At 36.2% G+C, this 26,190-nt stretch overlaps 1 protein-coding gene across 1 annotated transcript; it reads right to left on the bottom strand.

The window, feature by feature from the left end:
• IHO1 (interactor of HORMAD1 1) lies at positions 1-20,928 on the bottom strand. The gene is made up of 7 exons (XM_007425374.3): positions 20,873-20,928; positions 14,366-14,540; positions 12,761-12,918; positions 10,111-10,159; positions 9,827-9,902; positions 3,013-3,116; positions 1-1,321 (listed from the first exon to the last, which is right to left on the bottom strand). The coding sequence occupies exons 1-7, from the start codon at positions 20,926-20,928 to the stop codon at positions 203-205; spliced, it is 1,737 nt and encodes a 578-aa protein (XP_007425436.2). The 3' UTR covers positions 1-202.
• Positions 20,929-26,190: the final 5,262 nt, after the last annotated feature.

Here is a 26,190-nt window from a genome sequence, read left to right as displayed (position 1 = left end):
GGGAAATTAAATGATATATGCTCTATTTTTCTACTTCAATACAGAATATCTCAAATGCCACAACATAAAACAACTCTTCAGTGGTGGTGGTAGTGGGAGATCCAGGAGGATGTTAGAATTACTATTTACAATATACAAAGGGAATTTTTTGGTAACGTTTTACAAGGACAATTCCATAGCAGGTAATACATACAGGCCACTTTTAATCAGAATACTCACTATCAAAAAACAATTGGCAACAGGCTGTGGCATTCTTGGGGAGTGGACTCAGGGGGTAATTATCAAAAAGATCCAGCCACTTTATCTGGGTTTGGGGAAAGGAACTTTCTGGAGAGGAGCAGAAGCAATGGTTGCCCTTGGAAACTTCCCTCTTTCTAGCACCAGTCCTCTCGTGGAGACTGGGCACGGGCTGTTTGTTCTCATGGGAGAGGAGCACGAGCTTGGATTTCTTTGCCTTTCTCTCTTGGACCTTACCTATCTTTTTCTCACTCACGATCAGAGGCCTCCAGCTAATACTATCAGATTCCCTCATTTCCCTATGTGAGTATTCTGCATTGGAATACCCTTTTCCTGTTGCTTCTTGTTTCTTGTTTTCTCTAGTATATTTCAAACCATTTTCTTTCCTGGCAGAATACATTCTTTTCCTCTGGCTGCACAATCTTGGCTTTCCCTGTCTAACTCTGTTTCCTATACCTTTACTATTCATCTTCTTGCCTGTGACTAGTTTCTCGCTGTTCCCGCCATCTGCATGATTTCGCACGAGCACATTTTCCATTTGAGGATGGCTTAGCTGTGAATGTTTTGTTCCACTGTATCCTTTTGCTTGGTTGTTTCTCTGGATCACTTTCCTCACTGGAGTAGCTTCATTGGGCTCTTGACTCAGTAACCAGTTTCTCTCTCGGCTTTTTGCAAGGAGAGTAACGTTGGAGCAACAGGTGCAAAGCATTTTGTCAGCATTTGGGCCTCGGGCTAGAATATGGCTTCTCTGCTCTGTGTGGAAATTTTCTTTACTTTCTGAGGCAGCCTTATTAGAAATGTCTTTGTTTCTAGGAGAGATGTTTAAAACATCCAAGTGGGAACTGTAAGATAATTGGTTCAACAGCATGTCTAGAGAAGTCTGGGAAACACTGTCCTTGAGGTGATGGGGTTCTCTGGGTGCAGAAATGAATGCTTGTAAGTCATTCAGGATTTTGGAAAGCCTCATGGGGTCCAGCTGTTCACAGAGCTTCATGTGCTGCTTGTTCTGCTGAACTGTTAATTGCTCAAGGCTATCTTTTAGTAACTGAAGGCTGGACTTCAGATCTGAGATTTCTGTGTCCTTCTGTGGACACATAACAGCAGAGAAATTGGGCAAGATGGGTTACAAATCAAATGCTTACATTTCAAATACTATACTGCATATACTTTATTAAGCTTTCCTCTCCAATTGAAGGGCATTTCACACGTTATGTTTTCCCTGTAATGTGTGGGGGAAGTAGGTATGTATTTTTAAATATAGGTGATACATACGAAGTGTTCCTTGTTATGCTTTGAAGCCAAACACGCACTACCTTCAAAGCACATGAACTGTACCTAACATTTGTACAACTTTCACTATATCATGAAACAGACAACTGATTTCCTACTTTGAATTTCCCATGTATCACAAATGCCATATTTTTTCCCTTAGGGTTTTATCAACTGTGGGTTATGTCGAGTGTCATATAAGAGGACTATAACTTGTGCAAAGCAACATTATCTTACTTTCTTTCCACTTATACCCCACATGTCCTCAGAGGGCTCTGCAATTCTTGAAAGCAAAGATAGAGGATGGACATCTGGATACAGTCCTGTGATTTTATTGTCTGTAACATGAAATAATGTAGTTTCATCTTTTAATATGCTGTAAGGGCCCTCTGGAGAGTTAAATAACCATGATATTTGTTATAGATGTCAGCTTTCAAAACTTTACCACTGAGGAACCTAAAATATTAAAAATATAATTTCTCAGTGGTAAAGTTTTCAAAGCTGACATCCATAAAAAAAGATTATGATTTGGGGTCCCTTTGTGACCCTAATTGATTTCCCAAATGCCAAGACCCTTATTAACCCATATCAGCTTCTTGGCTGTTTTCAAAGTGCTATATTACAACCCCGCGGCAAAATATTTTGTTCTGCTAATGGAAGGGAAAATGTTAGCAACAAGGATTTTTTTAGAGACAGCAGTCTTCTTCTTTGTCTTAAAAGAGCCTCTAACCTGATTATGTACAAGGTAAGAATTATGTAAATTCAAACCAGGCAAAGAATGTAAATTTATTAAGTCATCAGCATGACACAGATATTAATGAACCAAACCTTAGTAAGCTCATAACTTTCCTGGATTTATTTGCAGAGCTATCCTTGTTTCCATTAAGTCATATTTTCCCAGCAAACCTATGTGGTATAGCTTCTGAGAGCTTCTATTATAGGCAGATTTGGCATCTAAGCAACCAATTGTACATCTTTAATATTAGGCAGATAATTATATCATAGCAAAATTGAACTGTTTTCATCCAATCAAATAAATTCCAAAGAATATATCAGTTTTTTCTTTCTTTCTTTCTTTCTTTCTTTCTTTCTTTCTTTCTTTCTTTCTTTCTTTCTTTCTTTCTTTCTTTCTTTCTTTCTTTCTCACTAGCTGAAAAAAGAATCTAGATACAGGATTAAATAAAGATAAGAATTTCCCATTACTTCTATAAGTTAAATTCTGTGAAATAATTTGTGGTACATGTATTGTATGATCATGTAATTTTTAAAATGTATTCTACCAACAGGCCATCAATCATGGCAAACATGCAGCTTTTGGAACTTTAGATTTTGATTTGCAGAAATAGTCTCTAACACCCAGAAAGATTATGATTATTTCATAACATATGATATAACATAACATATGGATGTGTCTCCGAAGACAACCTGATAAATAGACTGTATCTTCTGAAGAGAAAGTGAAGCTAGAACAAATTTCATCTTACTAAAGAACAATTTCACACTTACTTCTTGCAGCCTTTTCTCCATTCCCAGTAATATCTGTCCCATTTCATTTTTCTCACCAAGGGCATTCAGTAACAATCCATAATGGGACTGAGAGGTTTCTTGCACTAGACACAGAAATCAATACAAACCACATTTATTCTGTCATCCGTATATATGGATAAAATGCCATTCCAGATTTTTCAATGGAATTGGATTGAAACAGTACATTTTAGTGACACAATCATGAGGTTCCCATAGATTATGAAGTAGATATAACGTTTAACACAGACAGAGGGCTGGAAAATTTACACAATGCTATTTGATTTGGCATTAAATTAACTAAAATACTTTAAGAATGGTATGTTGTCATTTTAATCTGGTCTGTGAAGTAACTTTTGCTATAATGACCTGACAAGGATAACCTTCTTGAAATAATACTTTTTTGTTACTTTATTGTTACTCATAATCAACATCCAAACTAATTTTATCCTTCAACCCTCCAACCTCAAAACAATTCTGCCTCTTTCCTCCATACCCTTTATCTTCCCACTTCTCTTCTCATCCCACAACTGTAAGTAGTTAAAGCCTCACACACATCTGATGAAGTGGACTGGGATCTACAAAAGCTAATGTGATAATAATCGTGTTAGTATTTAAAGAGAGACTCTCATGATACTTTGCGCAATGAAAATTGACTCATTCTAACCACTTGGTTGCTTTTGTCTTAAATCTCATTTATTGATTACACGTAAGGAAAATAGGCTTTGATAATTTCTACATCTCTCTCTTCAAATGCAGAATTTACTGTGCCTTCCTGTTCTCTTCCACTCATGAGGCATATTCCAGAATATTCAGCCTGGGAGATTCTGGCATACTCACAGAATCAAAGGAGAATACTTTCTTGGAGTAACATTTTGAAATTTCTCAAGCTGTAGGTTCTGGAGAACCTTCCATACTGTATTTACAGTATTTATTTAAAGAACTTATATGGCTGCCCATCTTACATACAGTAACCCTGAGCAGCTCACAAAAACAGCAATAAAAATGTAAACGGAAACAATAAAACCAACATCGAAAAGACCATTCCCAGCAGCCCCAAAACACTCCTCCATACATCCACATTTACAGTTACTGAGCTCCACCTACACCTTAACCGAAAGCTTGGGAGAGGAGCCAGCTCTTCGAGGGAGTAATAATTGGGATAATGCCCATGAGCATGGTATACAGAACTCAATCCAATTCCCCTCATCATGCCACATCTGCTCTAATGACTAAGGCAGGAGGTGGACAACCACCACTATTTGGTTCTTGCATCAAGTGGAATGTTTTCTAAAATCTTGCCTGCTTGTGGAATATAGATAACAAAGTTGAGTGGACATAATGGATACTCATATTCCATTGTATATCACATTTCAGTTTTCTCAGAAAACCCAGATCCTAATTTGCTACAACCAGAAGATAAATGCATTGCCAATGGTATTATTACCAAGGGAATAGCTCCAGCTCCAGCTCCAGCTAAGTGAAAAGGACAATTCTGATTTCAATTACTGAGTGTGCATTTTCAAATGCATGGTTCAGTTCTAATTGGGTAAGACAGACTCCTAGTTTTGGTATGGCCTCACAGTGCTCCCTAAGTTATTTAATGAATTGGCCCTATGCTGAGAGAACTGAACGGATGGAATTCAGTTTTGAATTCCCAAGTACTTCTTCAATTTACTCCCATTTATTCAAAGGAAGAGCTGATGGAAGTTATAAAGACTGTGCCTTTATAATTCCATCAAGCGTTGTTAGGAATGTATGTTTAGGAATTAGCTTATTAGAACATCTGAACTGGAAAACTATCCTTGACTGGGATGAAGCAACAATCAGTCTCTCCAAAGAGTGGGGCTTTTACATATTGTATGAAACCAGGGAGAAGTGCTCAGAGAACAGGCAAGAGAAAATAAGAAAGAAAAGAAGTAACAGCCTGCCTATGAATTCAACCGGTAGGTCAGTGATCTCTATTCAACCATCCTCTCTGAAAAAAAAATCTACTGAAGCCCAAGAGTTTATTTGAGGAAGTAATGTACCTAGCTGGCTAGGCTTATATTGGTTTTATCTGGAGTTTGTGTGTGATTGTTGCCTTCCCTTGTTTTCACTGTATATTCCCTTTTCCCCAAACAATTCTTCTTCATCTCTAGAAATTTGGCTTCATTTGTTTTATAAGAGAATTTCTCATTTCAGGATCGGCATATGGTTGTTAAGTTCTGTAATTCTGGATTTGGGGCAGGAAGACCAAAAACACTTTGCCTTCTATTTTCCCAACTTTGGGCTGAAGGGAGAAGCCCTGGATAGAACAGCTAAGAACTCAGGTCGACTGTCTAGGGCGTGTCAAGAGGTTCAGTTTGATTAGTGTCAATCTATTATCTTTTATTGGGGGACCCTTGGAAGACGACTTCCACAATGGTTTTAAATTATTTCCCCTCCCAGTTTGTAACAATGAAATACATCAAACATTTTCACAAGAACTTCAAATTAGATATTGCTATCTGCAGCAATTTGGGTAACAACTGGCAGACAAAATTTCCACTAAGAAGAACTGAAGGTAGACCCCTTGAAGCTTAATCCAGATAAAACTATGTGCCCTTGGAATAGAAGAAGAAAATCTAGGATGAGGCTACTATTCAGTTGTGGGTGAAATTGAGCCATCACCATTTCTAACCTGCCCAACATGATAGGTTTATCTGAGAATAAAAGGAAAACCAATTAATATTACCTTGGGCTTTGGGCTAAGAGGATTAAAATCAGTTGGAAAAAACACACACATGTATATAGCCAGTACTAACAGATATCTTTGTCAGGAAACTGAATGTCCCTTATACACCTTGTTTTCCTTTATATCATCCATTTTATATTTTTAATACAGTCTGTACCTTTCCTATCCATTTGATCCGTTTGTATTCATGGGGCTGCTGAATCTTTCCAGTATTTTGCAAAATGTCTACGCTGCTCTTCCCAATCTTTTATTTACACAATGCCACTTATTCGTTCAGATGGCAACCGAGTAGATGTTAGAGTATTACACAATTCATCCTTTGAATTGAATTTATTACCATTTCCCAAAAGGTCATTACTCTTGAAGAATGCGAACATGTAAATAAAACTGCCTTTTAAATGATTACAAAGCTAGCATTTTCCATTATTAGTTTTGTAGATCTTATGTAGAAGCAGTTAGATCTGTCACTGATGTTGCAATTGCTACTGAGCATATTACTTGACCTTATTTAACCTTGTTCAAAAACTACAAAAAAAGCAGAAGTGTCCTCAAAAATGAATGGCTAGCTATTATATCTAAGTCAAACTTCCTTGAATAAAAAGTTCTTTTCATCCACTGCAATTATTCTTATTAATGGATATTACATTATTGCACAAGACTACAGCTGAAAAGAGGATGCCATTTTTTTTTCCATCCTAAAATGACTACTGCTGAGTGATTGACCCTTCACTAATAGCTCATATGATTTCTCTTGAGCTTATTAGTTTAGGCAGCAGGAGTATTGGTACCCTTAGTCTGGCTTCTAAAAATATTTAAACAAAATCCACCCATTTTCTCAGATTCCTGCATCTGAATACCAGGTCTCATGTTTTATTTTAAGATTCCTTTAATGGGAATCTTAAATTTTTTATTGGAATTCTCAAAAATTCTTTGGGCAATGTAATTCAATATATAGTTTTTCAGCAAATATTTTCAGAGGACTAGAAAAAATGTACATGCTTTGGCATTATGCAGTTTGGGAACATTATATAACTCTCAAAAAAGCATTTCAATGGTCCTCGTAAGCCCTTTTAGCTGTCCACTGTTTATTCTTAACAAAACGTTCATGAGCAATAAAAAAGCTAGCTATGTTTGATTTAGAAGCATAGTCTTCCCATCTTGGACCAACATAAATGTGATCTTTTAACACAGTGATGCCAAGAAAGATATTAAGGGTGATATTTTATTAAAGTAGGAGAGGCCTATATAAATGGAAGAGCACTTGCTTTGGTGTAAGATCGATCTCAAAAACCTCCATTAAGGATTCTGGTAAACAGTTTGAAATACTGAAGAGTTGCTGCCAATCAGCACAAAGAAGATCAGTGGTTTTGATGCACCAATGAGTTGATTCCAGCCCCTTTCACATGTATGGTGGCACTAGTCTGAGACTGGCACCACTGTCCTGTGTCTCATAGCACTTACATGAATGGTGGGAATCCGAGCTGATTAATTACCAATCCTTCAGCTTCTCCAAACTGAACTTGGTTACTTAAGTTAAAATGTTTGAATACAGCATGTTTTACAGTTCTTTATTGAAGTAGGAAACAAAGCATTGCCATAAGAGGAGTAGAAGATAAAGAAGGCAGAAGCAAATAAGGCAGAAATGAGATCTTTCTAAATATTATGGGCTGGCCCTGGCCAGCTGCAAGGACAAGTACAGCTTTATATTTTTATCTCCTTTGCCAATGAATATTTTTATGTGGCTACTTAAAGCTAAAAAGGGAGTTTTATATACTTTTAAAAATGTAGTTTGATTTTATTTATCTCTTGTGAGATTGGTCCGTCTCCCAAAGGAGAGGGAGAAGAAGGGCTGATCCCCTTAGCTATATACTTCAGTGCTACAAAGTCAAGAGGTAGCACTATAGCATTTATTTTTATTTATAATGTTTCCCTCTTAATTTGCCAAAAAACAACCACACAGGATTGTAGCAATCCTACCTCTCTCACATACCAGTGTTAGGAGAAGGATTTATTTATTTATTATTTGAATTTATAAGCCACCCAGCTCCAATGGGCTCCACATGAGGTACCCCCTAGAAAATAAATGATGGTAGCAAGAACTACAAGCCACTACCCCAGGGAGGCAGGGCCAGGATATGAAGAGAAAATATTTGAGATCTCAATTCTTCCACCCTGCAGGCTCAGCTATGCTGTTACAGTTAGTTTAAATAACTAAGCAGATCTACAGTATATACAGTATTCATGGTGATTTCTATGGCCAGGAAATATCAGTCTTTTTTTTTTAATTTAAATGATTAAGCGATCTATATAGCTTTGCTGTAAGCTCTGGTAGTGAATAGACAACTATGCCCAGCAGCATGGAGTGCTTAAATGTCTTCTGAAGCCTTTATTATAACATTGTTCCTACTGTGCTACATCAATGGTGCATGTCTATGCAATTATTCAGTAGCTGAAGAACTGCACAAACACACAGCCAAAAATAGACAGCAGAGCTTGTTTAGCTATGACATGTATATCTGTTTTTCCCAAAACAGCAACTCTAAATCAGAAGCTAAACCATTGCCTTCTTCATAAGAGGCCATAATTTCAAAACAGAATTGCTCTATTCATAACAACTAGGGACTTGGACATTGCCCATCTGATGCACTGTGAAATCCAATATACCAGTTCATTCACTGCTGCTTTTCTACTGACCAATAAAAAAGGAATATATACATTTCCCCCCAAAATTTCAGGGGACAGCTACATTCTTAAATATGTTTGTTGAGGGAAAACTTAACTTATGAACCAAAAGCAGAAGGCCAGACATTGGGCTTTAAAAGAAAACACAGTATCTTTCCAAGAATCCATCATGGTTATTTAGATGGTGGGAAGATAATTAACCATGACTGTGAACCCAGTCAAACAGCAGTATTTATTAGCAGTCAGTCTTACAAAGATGAATCAATGTGGATGGAGAATGCAATATATTGAAAATGGCAGACTCATTTTCATCATGCATATAATATTCTGCTATGTGATTTGTTGTGGTAAATGTCAAGTGTACTTTTCCAGAACTTCGAGAACTAAAAAGAAGACTGGGATTTGTTCCAAGATAACTACTGAAAAAAAAAAAAAAAGGAACGAGGAAGCGTAGGAAGAATTCCAGATGGCCAAGTGGGGGAAGTAAGGCTTTTGCAGTGAATCACTTTTAGTGTTTACTATCTAAACAGAATGCTTTATTTACCAAAGTGCTTTATAGTTGTGTGAGTGATTTGGAGAAAACAAAGAACTGCAGTTGCAAGATAGTGTGTGATGAGCAAATATAGCTTCCAGAAAGTAAGCTATGATACCTCTCACAATTCTCCTTGCCTAATATTTTAGATATTTTCATGGTCCTCACGCATGCTACTTTGATTATCTCTGAAATATTTTACTTGTTCCACTGCTTAGTATCTTGTATTTTTCTGTAATGTCGACTGGTCTTGACCATAATAAGCAATAAATAGATATTCAGGTAAGCATTAAAATATAATATTAACAATGAATGAGTTAGCAACTAAAGCAGGACAGAATAAAACATTCATTAAATTATTCATATGGCCTAACCATATGAAAACAACCTCTCACAGAAAATAATGTAATATAGATGCCAGTCACTCCTTTTTAATTTAGATATTTTATGTTGGAAAATCATGGTTCATAAGACCATCTTTCTTGTATCTGCATAGCATTCTTCTGGTAAGAATACAAAAATACAGCCTTGCTGGATCAGGCAAAATGTCCAGCATTCTGTATCACACAATGACCAACAAGATATATTTGGGAAGCTGAGAAACACAGACAAGTATCGAAACAGGTCTTTTTCAATGCCTCTCCCCAGCAGCTATTATTTAAGGTATGCTATCTCTTATTTGAGATATAGCATACAATAGTATACAAGAGCAATGGGTATTGCTAGCCCAGTCTTTCAGGAATTTTTCAGCAACCTTCTTTCCTGACTGAATCATTATTATCCAGAGAAAGCCATTTCTCCCATAGTGGAATGGATGTCAGTTGATCTTATTTTCTCTTGGTTACAGAAATATTCTATGTACTTACTTGTCTTAGAAACATTTCCCAAATCATTCAAAATAGATTTCAGAGTTTCTTCTAACATATTGAAGGAGGATTGCAACTGAAAAATAAATTAATGAATAGTTTTGCTGGCTGGTGTGTATTCGTTCCCTTTATAATGTTTTCTGAGTATTCAGTGTTTTCAGCTGAATTAAAAAGCATCTATAGAGAAGTTGCAATTATATTTTATCATATAGTAATAAAAAAGACAAAATATGTACTGCAACTTTCCCACCCCTACTTTCAACTTTCAATTTGGATTCACTTACCCTTTGAAGACTCTCTTTGGTGTTCAAAATAAAAGCATTTAAAATATCACTGAAAGGGAAATATTCAGGAATTACAAACTTTATATGTACATTAATCAGATGCAAATGGATAGGAAAAGCTAGGAAAATCTCACGATACGGTGTATGCAATATACAGTAATATGTAGGTTGAAAATGCGTTAATTCAACATTAAAATGTTTATGAAACTTTCACTTTTACAGTCAAATAAATTCCATTAGTAAGAATCCCAAGTTGACTTGTCTTTCTGAAATGCTGACAGATGGCTAGCACTAAAGCAGAGATGCTAGCAATTGTATAAATTATTATTTTAACCAGCCAGATTAATTAAATTCAGAATTTAACAAGAAGAGATAAACAGAACCAATGAGCTCACTTAATTCTCTGTATCATGCCTATACTAATGTTTACAAGCATTTTCACATACAGCATTTCCTATCTCCAATTCCTCAGAAACTGTTTAAATTTGACCCTCAATCTTTCTAACTTCTGCAGATCTGAAAACACTGAAAACATCCAGGGAATACAATAACCCAATCAATTCTTACCTTCTAATTGAGCAATAGGAAAGTGCAAAAACGTGATTTAGTGAGTGTCCCCCCCCCAACTTACTACTGATCCTAGAGCATATTTTCAATGCATGTGTATGTATTTGGTAGTCAGCATAAATAAATAAATAAGCAAGCAAGCCAGGATGAAAACTTCCCGGTTGCAAAGACACCATTCCTCTCACATTTAAAAGCTTTTTGCAGGCAGTAAAGATAAAATCACAGGATGTCAGTCCTTTTTCAAATAATTTCAGCCACTGTTGCATGATGCTGCTGTGACTGAAATGGGGAAAAGGAGGGAATCTTTTAAACAATTCTAAAGACCGGCAAAAGACACAGGATGCTGAACACCTCAGGAGTCGTGGTGAGAGTACAATGGCTAGTTTAACCCTAGAGACAGGGCAGTGCAGGTGGCCCACCCACAACCTATGCAGATCTGCTGCATCACAAAGGGAAAAATCAACTTTGCTCAATTTCAAGTAACCCAGTGCAAAGTCAGAAATAAGTAAATGTAGCTCTCCAAATCAGCCAATGTAATTGGGTTAGGTGAGTTCAGAATGGCTTCTGAATTATTCCGGTGCCTCTTGTATAGAGCTGTTCTTTGTGTGGAAGGAATTGCTGTTTTGTAAGGGAATATCCATGGGTGGAAGATATTCTACTGCAATATAAAGCTGACAGGGAACAGCAACAGGAGCTGCCTAACACGTTTATGCAACACAAGACAAATATGAAGCAAATTACATAGGTTCAAGTCCAGCTTTTGAAAAGATTGAAACCATCCTTGCAATGCAAGATTTACCTCCTGGAGATTCTGCAGAGAACAATTAAATTAGACAGTACAAGAAACTAGTTTAGCAACTTGAATTTAACCTCCAGGGCTTCCTTTAATATTTTGCATTGAGACGGATGTTGATATGTCTCATGCCACTAAATCCACCTTTTCCCCATCTAATTAATTAGTGTCCAGTATATGAAGCCTAAGCTTTTATATTAAGTAGGCAAGGCACCACAATGAAATCAACAAGCCAATGTCACAGCATATCCAGGTCTCTGTTTCTGATGATTAACTTGTTACGAGGACAAATGCCCATCCCAGAGGGTATCTTTGACACAAAAACATATCAGTTCACCATCTGTAAATTGGATCCCTCCAAATAATCATCTCTCTGTCCTGCAGCATTTCTGCTGCCATGGGATTTTCATTCTCTGTAACTATAAAGACTATTTCAGTGTGGATCTTCCTAGCAGACAGTTTCTCATCCAAACTCAAATGACATAAAATACCCTCTTGAAGATGCACCCTTTTTCAAAGAACTTGTTGTGCAGAAGAATGTTTTCTTCCACAGTGCAATGCACTCCCTGGAATCTGGGAGCTGTGCTTGGCCTCTCTATCTGCACTTTGAAAACCTATAAAGATACAGTACAGGTAATCCTTGCTTACTGACCACTCATCTAGAGACTGTTCAAAGTACAATGACTTACAAAGACTTATGACTGGTCCTCCTCATTGCAGCCGTTTGAGCATCCCTGCAGTCACATGATCATGATCTGGGTATTTGGCAACCAGTGCACATTTAAGATGGTCGCAGCAACTCCCAGTCACATGATCGCCATTTGTGACCTTCACAGCTGGCTTCCGACAAGCAAAGTCAATGAGGAATCACTGGCAGGAAGTCACAACTCGTGCTTAACAACCTGCAGTGATTCACTTAATGACTGCAGCCGAAACTGACATCGTAAGTCAGCATGGTCACGTGACATCAGCTTAATGACTGCACTGCTTAGTGATAGAGTCGCTGGTCCCTACTGCAGTCGGTAAGTGAAGACTACCTGAATATCTCTTTAATAGGCAGTTTAGTTTAACTTTTTAAATTCTGTCTTTTGTTCTGTTTTTAAAATTTTGTTAGTGGGCCAGAGTACTCACTTGAATAGAAAGACAGGGACTATATCAAATATAAAACATACATATATACACACAATACTTTAAGAATCATTAACTATTTCTTGTATAGTTGTACAGTATTGTTGTTTTTAACAGGAGGAAAGAAATTAATTTCTCAGCTGGAAGAAAGGGTTTGCATACTTATCATATTTTTCCTTGATCTTTTTCTTATTCTGTTCAAATTGCTCCAAGACACCTTTGAATCTTCCAGCAAGATTATTAAGGGAGACATTTTCCTTTTCCTCTCTTCCAAAGAGCTGTGGTTTAGACTGGTATTTGGCAAAAATACTGAGTTCGTTCTGTTTTTATCAGGAAAAATGAAAAATATGAGTGTTTAACATAAATTAAGAAAAGAACAAATCAGTGGCATTCAATCGCTGATAAATATACTTTTATGAGTGGGTGCACTGGGTAGAATTGCATTTTTTCAAAAATATTTACTCCCCCATTCAGTCAGAAATTTCTTATGGTAACTAATATCCAGGGCTAAATTAAATGCATCCTAGAGTACTAAAGGAGCCAACTGACAGCCTACCTGAACCTTATGCAAAGTGCCAGATGATGGCACGCAGGCAAATGTTGTTCCTTTACTGCCTATTTAAAGGTATTGGTTTGTAATGAAAAACATACAAATCTTGTCACTTCCGTCACAAGCTCTATGAAATTTGCCAGAAATTTTGGGTAACATGAAAGTTATACCATAGCAGCCTAATTGATTAAATTAAAAGTTGCTCTAATACTGCATCCTAGTTCTTACCTGATTCAATCTGATATCTCTAGGAAGCCCATAAGGAAGCATGAAAGTGTGTTCTAGCTTTGCATTCCAACAACTTGGATTCACTGGCATATTGTAATTATATTCAAATGTCAGAGTAAACTGTACTTTAGTGTGATGCAATAAGGTACTACAAGTTTCTCCAAGCTTCTGGCTCAGATATGTATTCTCCCTATCCCACCTCCATCCCCTTTTGTGTGTGGCTAGGATAAAAAACATGGAAGCTTCTGCTTTACTGTTTACAACAGCAGTTGACAAACTGTTTAGTACAACATATGACAAATTGTAGCTAACATTAACTAACGTTAGGCTCAAGGAAGTAACACGGAATCATCAGTACTGAAGCTGGCATGCTTAAGCTAACCATAGTTAAGATTATTTATGATAAATAAACCACACATTAATCAGTAATTACTTCCACCCATCAAAGTTAATCAAAAGCAGAAACAGAAGTTCCACCCTTCTCCCAACCACATCAGGGAAAGAAAACAGCACGAGGCTTTCTGCAGCTTGTTCCTGCTCAACTCTTGTGCTAAACTGTGGCGCAAATGCAGCCTCTCTCAAAAGTTCTGATTAGCTACCATGGCTTTTGATGCCCATTTAGAATATTCCGAAGAAAATAAGAAATTAGATATCAATATTTCTTAGGTGAGAAAAGAAACAAAAACATTGTTCTGTTTTTATCTATGGTGTATCAGACATGCTTACTACGATAAACTATTCATTTCAAAACGAAGAACTATCCAACAATATTTGCAATGCACAATTTAAAAAAAAGACTGAAATCCCACTGATCAGTAGGAAAGTTCGTGCCGGGATCTTGGGTCTTGTAACTCTTATCCTATTCTGCCTCATTGGATTGTTGTGAGTCTAATATTTAACATCCAGCTTTTGCAGAAGGAATATCATCATACCCTAATTTTGACTATTGAGGCTGTGTAGTACCAGCATACATCACGCACTGGACTCACCTCCTGAGAATTTTGTTGTGAACTCTTGTCCTGTCTTTGCTGGATACTGAGTTCAACTGGGGCTGATGCACACTGTGAATTCTCTGGGCAGAACTGGGAGCCAAAAAGGAACTGAGAATCACTCATACTGTTATGATCGCTGGGAGCGCTGTTCCAGCCAGATGATTTATGGGACCTGAAAAAGGAAAGAGGAAGGCCTCAAACAAGTGATATGAACAAAATAAGTTACTGTGGGAATCCATCTAATTAAACAGAGAAGAAAAAAGTTCCCAATTAATAAATAAATAATATACATTATTTCTTTTTTATTTGTTGTGATTCCTAAATTAGTCCGAATCCCTTAATAAAAATGCATGTAGTATCTAGCTATCCTGACATAACTTCACTAAGGAACTGAAACTATGAGACAATCTTCAGTCCTTGTCATTTAAAATATAGAATAATAAATCATTGGCCTACAGCCAGTATCTTCATTCCATTATAAATTCTTTGTGTTTTCCACTATCTATGATCTAAATGTCTCAGTTTGGACTGCCATCAGGAGCACTGTTATTCTTCCTCACTGGAAACCCCATAGAGTTTGCGGGGATGAAATTCTGCATTTGACCTCGCAATTCATCTAATGTTTAAGAAGTTTCTTTTTTATGTTGGCATCTTTAGCTATCTGCCAGCTTAGGGAATAGAATATATATACTATGTGCCAGTTGCTTTATTTTTCTGAATCCTTCAGGTAGTGCTTCTTGGTTACAAGTCAAAGACTGACATGTTTATTTGAAGTCAGCAGCTCTATTCCAACAAAATGTACCTTTCCCTTTTTTCACTGCTATTTATAGGAATCTTCAGCATGTTGGATTAGAAATACTGACATATCAGAAAAATGATTGGGAAGCAAATGACTGTGGAAATGTAATAAATATGCAAATGTTCCTATAAATATAATAAAACCAAAGTATGAATTCAGCTGTATACCAGATGCAGACAAAGCCCTATGCTGTGCACAAATTACATCTCTAAACAGCAAATGAATGCCACCTATCACAATGTACTTTTCCTCTGCCTGTACTAATGATGGAACTTGGTATTTTAAAATAGTTAGCAAACCGTGCAAAGGAACATCTGCAATAATTTCACATCAAAATTCTTCCTAAGTACTGCTTTGATTTATAGCATGGGTCATATATATTCAAAACAGTATGTTAGTATTCTTTCAAATGGGAAAGTAAAGCCATCAACAGAATGAGATGATATCTACCCCCCATGCATACAGTCATGTGAAAAAATAAATATATCCCATCAAAATTTTTGACTTCAACTTATTTCACCATACAGATATTTGATCTGCATCTCAGCAATACCGACAGATAGAGGGGATAAAATATCATGCACCATTTAGAATTTGTAGACCATTGTGTAATTTAAATAAACATAAATGCAAATTTTGCATGTGGAAAAAGTAAGTACCCCCTTACATTTATCACTACCTCAAATACCTAAAATTAGAATCAGGTACACCAGATCAGGTGCAGATGATTAGAATATTGTTAGAGAGGATCTGGTTGGAACCTGCCTTATTGAAACCTCAAAGATTTACTTTGCTTTGTTCTTTGTTGTTGAAGTGGGTGCTATCACCATGCCTAGATTGAAAGAGGCCTTCAGAAAAGTGGCTAGAGATGCCTAGGAGTCTGGGAAGGATCTTAAAAATAGCTGCCAGATAATTAGACATCAGTTATTCCACTGCCTGGAAGATCATCTACAAGTGGAGAAGATTTCAAACAACTGCCAGCATGCCCGGGCCAGGCCATCCCAGCAAGTTCAGCCCGAGAGCAGAATGCAAGATGTTGAAAGAAGTCTCTAAGGACTCCAGAATTCCATCACGCGACCAACAGGTAGCTCTTGCCACTACTGCTGTCAAAGTGCATGAATCTACCAGTAGAAAGAAGCTGCACAAATTAGATTTGTGTGGGAAGTGTGCCAGGAAGAAACCTTTGCTGTCCAGAAGGAACATCAGGGCAAGATTAAAGTTTGCTCATGAACACCTAGGCAAAGACCAGGACTTCTGGAACAATGTGCTTTGGACAGATGAGGCAAAGATAGGGTCATTTGGCCACAGGACCTGAAGACATGTTTGGTGGAAACCAAAGACAGCATTTCAACAGAAGAACCTGATACCAACTGTAAAGATGGTGATGGAAATGTTATGGTTTGGGGCTGTTCTGCTGCATCAGGGCCTGGGCATCTCACCATCACAGAAGCCACTATGGGTTCTTCATTGTACCAGAGGGTGACTGCGGATAATGTGAGACCATCTATCAGAAGACCAGAGCTCAACCAAAAGTGGACCTTGCAACATGAAATAACCCTAAACATTCCTGTAAATTCACCAAGTAATGGCTGAAAAAGAAAGAAATGGAGGGTTCTGGAATGGCCAAGTGAAAGCCCGGATCTAAATCCCATGGAGATGATGTGGGGTGAACTGAAACAGGGTGTACATGCAAAAAAACCCCCCTCCAGCATGGCATTGCTGAAAAAGTTCTGCACGGAGGAGTGGGAAAAAAATTGTCCCAGTCGATGTCAGAGACTGGCAGACGGTTATAAGAAATGCCTACTTGAGGTTGTTTCTGCCAAAGGAGGTAATACCAGGTCTTAGAGCCAAGGGTATACTTACTTTTCCCACAAAAGGAAATGGCATAACTATTAATTTTTGTGGAATAAATTATTGCAAAGTCAATTTTTCTTACATAGTTTTCAATTACATCACCTTTATCTTCATATACTGCTTGAATTAAGATAAAATATTGGTATGTCCACATAAAACTGAGCAAACTCAGGGAGGCAGTGAAGGACAGGAAGGCCTGGCGCGATATGGTTCATGGGGTCACGAAGAGTCGGACACGACTTAACGACTGAACAACAAAAAATGTCCACATATGTTAAAAAAGAGAAAAACTTACATGGGATGTACTTACTTTTTCACATGACTGTATTCCCATGTCACCATCATCAAGCCAGTATGGTTTATGCCAGGCCCCAGCTTTCTCCTGTTGTGGTTGTGTGGTTTTTGGAAATAAGGGTCTGAGCTAATAGTTATTCTTATGAGTCTGCCATTATCTAGAGAGAGAGATATTATCTAGCAGAGTAGCTAGTTTTGATTCATTCCAAAACTACTACTATATTATGGAAATGCTGCATTTAACTGAACGCCAAGTTAAAATTTTCAGCCAAGTGATAGAAATCTGACCATACGTTTGGCTATGAGAAAAGAATTGGGCAGTTCCATAGATAGAAAATAGATAATAGGCTTAGAAAATGGTAGCTTCAGGTGGTAGCACATCTCCTTCAATGAGATCTTGATCTAGTGAAGGTAAAGCTGAGACTGACTTTGGCTTGTGAAACTATTCCTCAAATATCACTTTACTACTGCCAGGCAAATCTTCATGAAATGAAACTTTAAAACTTCAAGAATGGCCGAACAACCTAAAATTTAGGCATCACATTTTTAGGATGAGTCATTCCACCCTCAGTGCTGCTACTCTCTTCTTTTTCTGAGAACTAGTATCTCTACATATTCACACAGTGATAGAATAAAATAAGTTGTTGGAGGGAAGGGTGAGACCCAGAATGCACAAAGTACTTCCAAAGGGTAGAAATTATGCCACTCCTATTCTGAAAAGCAAGTCATGCATGCATGAAATTAGCAACGTATAAATGGGTCCTCATGTTTCGTTAATGTATTTAGCATTCAGAATATGTACAGAGGCAGCCTGTTGCCTCAGATTATGTATTTAGTTCATAACTAGGGACAAATTTCTCTCCTTGTAAAAAAACTATCAAAATATTAAAATGTATGTTTACCTAAATATTCCCAGTTTTATGTTAATAAAGAAATCCAAAAATGTCTTTCCTCGATGTGGGAGAATAGAGAGAGGAAAGCTGCTTATACGCAAGGCATATGCACTGGCCTCGCTCCACCAATAGTTCAAACTTTATAATCTCTGCCAATTTTTTTTTTTTTTAACATTTGCATTTTCTGTACAGACTGCTCCCCAGCCCTGAAATGGATTCTGCCTGCATAGCCAAAGGTCAATCTAAGATAGATTTATCCACACCACACTTTGGGACAAATATTTGAACTGTACATCCAGACTGAATATACTATGTCACACTGCCTGCCTGGTTCAAGGAGCACAAACAATACAGATATTTCAGGTCACCTGCTACAGCTCACTGTAACTTCCTGGAAAATATGGAACACTACATAAATGCATCAAAATTAAGCTGGCATGAGATGGGATCAACACCCAAACCTAAAAGAGTAGCCATCCAGCATCTAGACCTTTTATTTCTCCAGGGTTTGCAAATGACTCTGCATCATTAGTTGGAAAGTCAAATGTCTCTCACATTCCTAAAGGAAGAACTTCGACGCTATCTTCAGAAAGGAAAATTCCATCCTCCCTGTGAGATTTTCTTCCATGAGTTTTCTTGTGCTATTGTGCTCTTTACAGCACTGAGAAAAAACTGTAGCACTAGAAGTGATTTAGATAGGGATCTAATAAGCTTAACTTCAGAGCCTTGTAAAAAAAACCAAATCCCTAATCCTAGACCATAACACAATCAAACAGCATGTGGTTATTTAAACAGAAATCATGTCAAAAATATTAATTGTACTGTTTCCATGTTAACACTTTCTGCTTTGTTTTTAATTATTTTCTTGCTTTAATCTTCTTCTTTAACCACCATCATAGCAAAGCAAAAGAGCAGAGAATTCAGTACCTTGGTAGATTTTCACAATAGTTTCACTAATATAATTTAGATAGCATATACTCAGTGGGCCCCATTCCTCACTAAACTGCACTGCAATTAACATACTGATTATTCTGATTATGGAATGTTCTATTTTGTCTCTCTCTCTGTGTCTGTCTCTCATGTCTTTTAAAAAATCCTTTGTCATTTTTTCGTCTACATGGAAAAATATGTTTGTTCTTGCTACTACTAAGATGCAAGAGCTGTTCTTATGTGATTTGAGAAAGAAATAAACTTCTAAACAGAAACTCATACCCAAGCTCATAAGCATGTAAACTATGCTATACTGTTGTATGAGTAAATTATATTTTTTGAGCATTATGATTCATTTCAGTGCAGTTTTCATCAATACTGAAGATGCCTTTTCACACAATAAACTGTACTATAAAAGAGCCCAAGAGAAATCACAGAAATAAAATGCTTACAAAGCCTCCAGAAATTTAATCTGGCAGTCAAACAATAACTTATGCACATTTTAATATTTCCTCTCAAGTAAACATCAGACCAATGTTGTTCCAATCTGAAAAAGGTTGATATTTTCAGAAAAAAATAGCAAACTGTACATTCTCTCAGATTTAGTGGATATGTTTGTACATTATAATAAATACCAGCAGGATCAACTCTATAAATTCATACTACAGATTTCCTTAATTTACAAAGCTGTTGTCTTCAAAATACATCATCATGCATTGCATCCTCTGTTTTTAAATTTGTAAATAGGCTAAACAAATGCTTTTGATGTAAATTCACTGGGGCAGCTGTGATTTCCTATTCTAAAAGCAAGGATCATATGCTGTCGTGATCACTGGGAATTATTCAAATATCACGAAAACAGTTCTGACATGAACAAACCTCTGTTCTCATGGGTACAATATCAGAGAAAAGCTCATGTGTCTATTTAATTCTATACTATGCCTTTCCAGACAAAAGTGGTGCCCAAGGCAGCTAACCCTAACAAAACAAAAATAGCAAAACAATTAAATATGCAATTAAGAATGATTAAAATACACCATTAACACCACATTTATAAAACAGATAGCATCTAATAAATTCTGCTGACACATTCGTGGATGACTAAGCAGTAACTTTCCTGAGCTGAAATTCCTTTAGTCCCAAATAGATACCTGAACATTTTGGAAATACTAGTCATTGCGAGCTCCTAAACCGAACTGCCAAATAAAGAGTTAGTAATGGATTCCACCATTATGAACTGTGGAAGGCAAAAATAGCTATTGCCTCAGTTCTCTGCTTATTCTGAGGCATCCAACTAGCTTTTGTCAGAAACAGGATGCTAGATTAGACAGACTTTAGGCTGACCCATCAAACCAATTCTAATTGTTCCAGTGAACCTTCGTCACTCTATCGCTCAGGTGAGTGAACTACTCAAGTGAGCAGTTATTGGTCCACACCTGATGCCACAATGTATTGCATAAATTGTCTCAAAGGTTCAATAAGGACATTACAGTCAAATCAGAGTTTAGTTTGTAGAAATGGGCCACATCTATAAACTCTCTATCCAACCCTGTTCTCCACCATTTATGATTACTTGTAACAAGAATTTGACATAAGGTCCACATTGAACAAATTATGGGTACCACTGACCACAGTTTGCTTTCAAATCAAAATTAAAAGTCATGGTTTGAATTTATGGTGTTCATAATGATAAATAATACAAATCAATGACAATGGCAGCAATAAGCTTCTTACCCCATTTTTGTTGGAGTCATAAATATATCTTTGGTATTCCAAAGATTCAGATTCATCTCTTAGGCTTGTCTGTTACAAGAAAGATAGAGAAATATGTGAGGCTTGTTATAAATGTTATATTTATTTTTCTATGTACATCACAGAATCATAGATTTGAAAAGAGCCACTTAGCCTAATGAGTCCAATCCTTTGCAAGAATCTAGGTTCATGATTTCAAAGTCCTACAGATGGATGTCTGGTTTCCACTTGAACACATTCAGTTCAGGGAAGTCCAGCACCTCTCTGGATAATTAGTTCACCTGTCATTATTAGGAATTTTGTGTGAGATGGGCAGCTGAACAAACAAACAAACAAATAAAATTTTCTAACATTCAGTCAGAATCTGCCTACTGGTAACTTAAATCCATTATTCCATGTCTTGCATTTTGGAGCAATAGGGAATAAGTAACTTCTTTTGATGCAATGTAAAACTGCATTTGCATTTTTTTGCAGCCACATCACACTGCTGCCTGTTACTTAGTTTGTAACAATTATTATTCCAAGATTTTTTACAAGATAATTACCAAGCCAAGTATCCCCTATCCTATAGCTATCCATTAATTTCTATTTCTTTAGAGGATATCTTTTCATTTTCTCTGGTGACAAGGTAGAGAAATGGGCTAAAAAGAATAGAATAAAATTAAAGAGAGAAAAATGAAAAATTATCTTTATAAACAGAAATTAATGAATCATCAAGCATCTCACACAATATTGTTTCATCTGAAGATTTCATAAGTATTCCCTCCACCACTTCCTTTAACTATTTTAGAAATATATGTAAGAGTATAAGGCTCAGAAATGAATCTTGTTCATTTTGAACCTAATTTCACTTGAGTGGAGTTGACTGCTCCACTGATAAGCACTCCTTGAGTCTGATTTTTAAATCAACTATAGATCCACTTAATTGCCATACCATCCAACCAGTGCTTAACCAGCTAACTGAATGTCAGATAAGATTATAATTTTCTAATATTAATTAAAAAATTAAAATGTCTATTACAGTTTTGAAGTTTGTATAGATTTTATGCAGAGAGAAATCCAAATTTTGGATGTGGTACAGATCCATGTACTGAATTGTAGTTTAAGAAAGATTTTCAATTTTAATTAAATTCTATATTAGATTTATGCTGAAATACAAAGTTATCCTAGACATTGAAGCATACTCCCATAATTTAGTTAACTATCCTTCCATATAGGAATAAAATCTCCTTTCCAATAAAAGGGATATAGCATCCTTGCAGCAATTAGCATATACATAGCTAATTCAGTATACTTTGTGAGAATATATGGTTTAGTAAAGTTTAATAAAAATGTTGCAGGTTGAAATGGGAATCCAGCTTTTAAGATTTAATTCATTCTTGTATGAATCATCTTCCCATATTGCTGAGCTTTACAATTTTGCTGCCTAGTGTGAAAGAATGATCTGACTTGTTACATTTCCAGCAATTTTTAGAAAATTAATTATCCATTTTGGCAATCGAGACCAGGATAATATACCAATGATAAAGTTTCTTATACCACTTTTCTCTAAGAATAATATTCAATGTAAATTTAATATTATTCTTCCATTGAAATTCCCATTGTTGCATATCTATTTCAGCATCTAAATTCTTCATCCATTAAATCATACAATTTTTGACTTGTTTAGTTTCCAGGAATTTATAAATATGGTCCAGCAGATGCTCTGAATAACATATTAAACAATTTTCAAATTTCCAAGTGTGCTTTCCCCTTCATAAAGTAAATACTTAATAGTGAAGCAAAAGGGGAAATACTCTGTTCATGTGGAAAAATTAAGGACATAAATAATCTTTTTCAAAATTGTGAACATTAAAGACCATTCTAAATTGTCAAAAGCTTTTCTGCACCAAAAAAATTTTTTTTTCCTGATTTATCTTGTCAAAATATATCTGGTATTGTCTTTCATGTATCTCATCAGAATAAATCCAATCTGATCAGAATGTATCAGTTCAGTTAAAAAAAAATTATTCTCCTTGTGAGTATTGCTGTGGAAAATTTATAATCTATGTTCAATAAAGAAATAGATCTATATGACTTTGGACGAGTTGTTTCCTTCTTTCCAAATTAAAGAGATAAAGGCTTCTTTCCATGACAGGAGAAATTATTAACATTCCTGAATTTCACACATTATTTGAATTAAAGGTTTTACCAAGATTTCTTGGAAGAACTTATATTATGTTGTAGACATACCATCAGGTACTACAGCTTTGTTGAATTTAAGTTTTTTTATTGCTTTAGTTTTGTCTTCACTTATACATTAAGGACTTATTTTTGTTGATCTGTACATTCTGTAAGTAAGATTTGGTTAGATATTCTTCAATATTTCTGGGTCAGATGTCTATTTACCATAAAATTTGGAATAATAATTAACAAATTGCTTCATCATCTCTTTCATTGTAGAAATATACTTGGTTCTGTCCCAAACAGAAATAATAGTTCTTTTGTCTTTTTCCTTATGCAATTACTAGGCCAACAATTTATTTGATGTTGCCTTGCTCAAAATATTTAAGTTTAACAAATTCAATTTCTTGTAAGTCTTGTTTAATCCTATTAACAAACAATCAATTTTGTTGATTGCTTTTCTCCTTTGTTTTAAATCCCAAATTGGTTCTAATTGTTTCTGTTCATTCAGCAATGTATCCATCTGTTTCTCCATAGCTTTCTTTCTATTTGATGCCAGAGAGATAAACAATTCTCTCATAAATGCTTTGTTAGCATCCCATCTTGTGGATAAAGAAACATCAAAGGTTGAAATTGATTTGGAAGAAGCTCTTTAGTTCCTGATGATACTTTAGTTTAATATCCTCTTGTGATAATAAATTCATTAATCTCCATCTTTTCAGTCTGGAAGTTCCTGTATTTAGTCTTACAACTATTGGATTATGATCTGCATGAGTAGGAGCTTCCACTTTTATATCTATAAGGTTAGTTAACAACGAATTAAAAATCCTACTTGTGTATTTTTGAGTAAGTTTTATGAACTGAAGAATAATAAATGAACTCTCTCTCTCTCTTTCTGGGATGTTTATTTCCACCCATCTAAGATAGAGAACAGTGACTTATAAACTGAAACATTTTGTATTCTATTACCTTCCTCAGTGGAGTTCACAAAAGCTTGGCCAGGATCCATAGAGAAAGACCTCTACACAAAATGAAATAGTCTATCTGTATCTAAGTACAGTAGTAAAAATCTCACATTTCTCCTTTTCTTGAGTATGCTTGGAGGTACATTTGGTAAAAATTTCAGTTACTGTATTTCCAAGTTTTAAAGGAGTTTCACTCCTTTTTAGTTCCAGTGTTGCTTGTTTTGTCTTGAAATATATGAATTTTACAAGTATATCTCATGGCAATTTTCTCCTTTGTGATGTTCAAAAAGTTATTCTGCAAATTTCCTGGATTTCAGAGTCTCATCCATGTCCAGATTGAGGACAATAATTACATTGTTTTCAAGGTGCTTACAGATCTCTCTTTTGAGTCTGCACTCGAATTTTTTCACACATGTCAGATTGATTGGTCTGTAAATCCCCAGATTGTCCCTCCCCCCCCTTTTTGAAAACAGAGAAATTATTTGGCTTCCTCCAGTCATCTGGTACTTCACCAGTTCTCAAAGATTTCTTAACAGGAAAAAAATACACAGAATTTTAGCCAGACTATCATTAGGTTTCTACTGTATCCTAGAATGTAGTTAATCTTACCCTGGAGATTCAAACTCATTAAATTATCCTTAACTGCAATAGCTGCTAGCCACTTTACTCTAAGATGCTGCCTGGCATTGTCATACAAATCTTTAAGTTATTATTTACATTTATATCCCAGCATCAGAAGAAAGTCAATTATATTTAACATCAGAAGGATCCAAGGGAGATGATGCTGGGAGATAATCACTTGCCCAAAGAAGATTACATGCAGGATTACATTTCTGATCCACAGAAATTCAGGAAAAGAGTTGGGTACAGATTGCAATAGCATGCACTCAGTAACAGCATTCCTAAATGCAGCGGGTTTTTACCTTGAATTCTCAGAACAATAATCACATTTTCTGGTCAAAACCAACTACTTTAGAGTAATTGTATCAGTGAGAGTCTGCCACATCGCACTGAAAATCAGCAAAAGAACTGAAGCACTTAGCTTCCTATCATTCATTCCAGTAGCAACTTCTATTGGAAATGTGAAAAGAAGCCCAAAAAATGCACTAAGGGGAAAAAAAGGATGTTTTATGGAAAGCTATCAAGACTTCTCATAGTGAATGTATAGCTGTGATGGAATGGAATTATGAAGGCCAAGCTCAGGGAGACAAGCATTTTCTTAGCTCGCCAGAACCGCGTGGGAGGAACAAGAGGATGAGACTGGCACCTCCCTGAGGAATTCACACTGTTGTGACTGGAGGACTTTGGGAACTGGGGGTTTAGTCTGGGAAGATTCTTGCTAGAAGTTGTAGCTAATAAACATAGCTGAACTGAATTAGCATTGTCTCTTGGAGTTCCCTAGGCTAGGCCTGACATCAGTCTAAAATGCTTGTCTCCCTGAGCTTGGCCTTCAAAATTCCATTCCATCACAATAGCCTACTGATGACATGAAGGAGGCTTGTCACTCTGGGAGTGGAAAATTGCATGGGACGATTGTAACCTCCATGTACAGTGGTACAGATACACCTCCCAAAAACTCCTAAGCTGGGCTCATAATTCTTCAATTTGTACTCTGTTTTTAATTCATATGCTTAATTCACACTCTAATTCATACTTTCAACTGCATTTGGCTCTAATTACTGGATCTCCGCACCAAATAAAATAAATAAAAGAGAGACAGAGAAATCCTACACCACTGAACTCTGCCTATCCCTGGAACAGATCCCAATGACATGTGGGCTCCACAAAAAATATTGTGCAGAAAGGCAATCGGGACAGGTTTCCAGATACTGTCAATTCCATTACGAACTCTATGCTTTTACAGATACTTTTTCATATCTATAATCTTAAGATTTATAATAAAATGATGGATTTAAAAAACTGTACAGAGCATTTTAAATGTGTGAAAAATCAATCACAAATCCAGTAACTGAGTTATTTCTGATTTTTTTAAAAAAATATTTCATAAGGGCAGAGAAATTTCAGGCTTTGCTTGTGTTACACCCCCATCAGAGCAGCTACAATAAATCCTGAACCTTGAATAGCTTTTTGACTTTTAAGTCAAAATCTATATAATGTCCGTAACTTTACTGTCTAATAATGTGCTGCCACTTGTATGTAATCTATGCCTTC

The sequence above is a fragment of the Python bivittatus genome, unplaced genomic scaffold (assembly GCF_059951505.1).
Source record: "Python bivittatus isolate LINGU-HERP-01145 unplaced genomic scaffold, Pbiv_v1 ctg000080_np1212, whole genome shotgun sequence".
Taxonomy (NCBI): Eukaryota; Metazoa; Chordata; class Lepidosauria; order Squamata; family Pythonidae; genus Python; species Python bivittatus.
The sequence above is the reverse complement of the archived record's forward strand: the minus strand, read 5'-3'. Positions and strand labels throughout refer to the sequence as shown.

What these genes read in the sequence shown, in the direction of transcription:
- IHO1 (XM_007425374.3), bottom strand. Translation starts at nt 20,928, where the DNA reads ATGAATCTGAATCTTTGGAATACCAAAGATATATTTATGACTCCAACA. An exon ending in ATCAAGGAAAAATATGATAA is followed by an intron (nt 10,160 to 12,760) that starts GTATGCAAACCC and finishes TTTCCCTTTCAG; the next exon opens with TGATATTTTAAATGCTTTTA. An exon ending in GGGAAATGTTTCTAAGACAA is followed by an intron (nt 3,117 to 9,826) that starts GTAAGTACATAG and finishes TTCTGTGTCTAG; the next exon opens with TGCAAGAAACCTCTCAGTCC.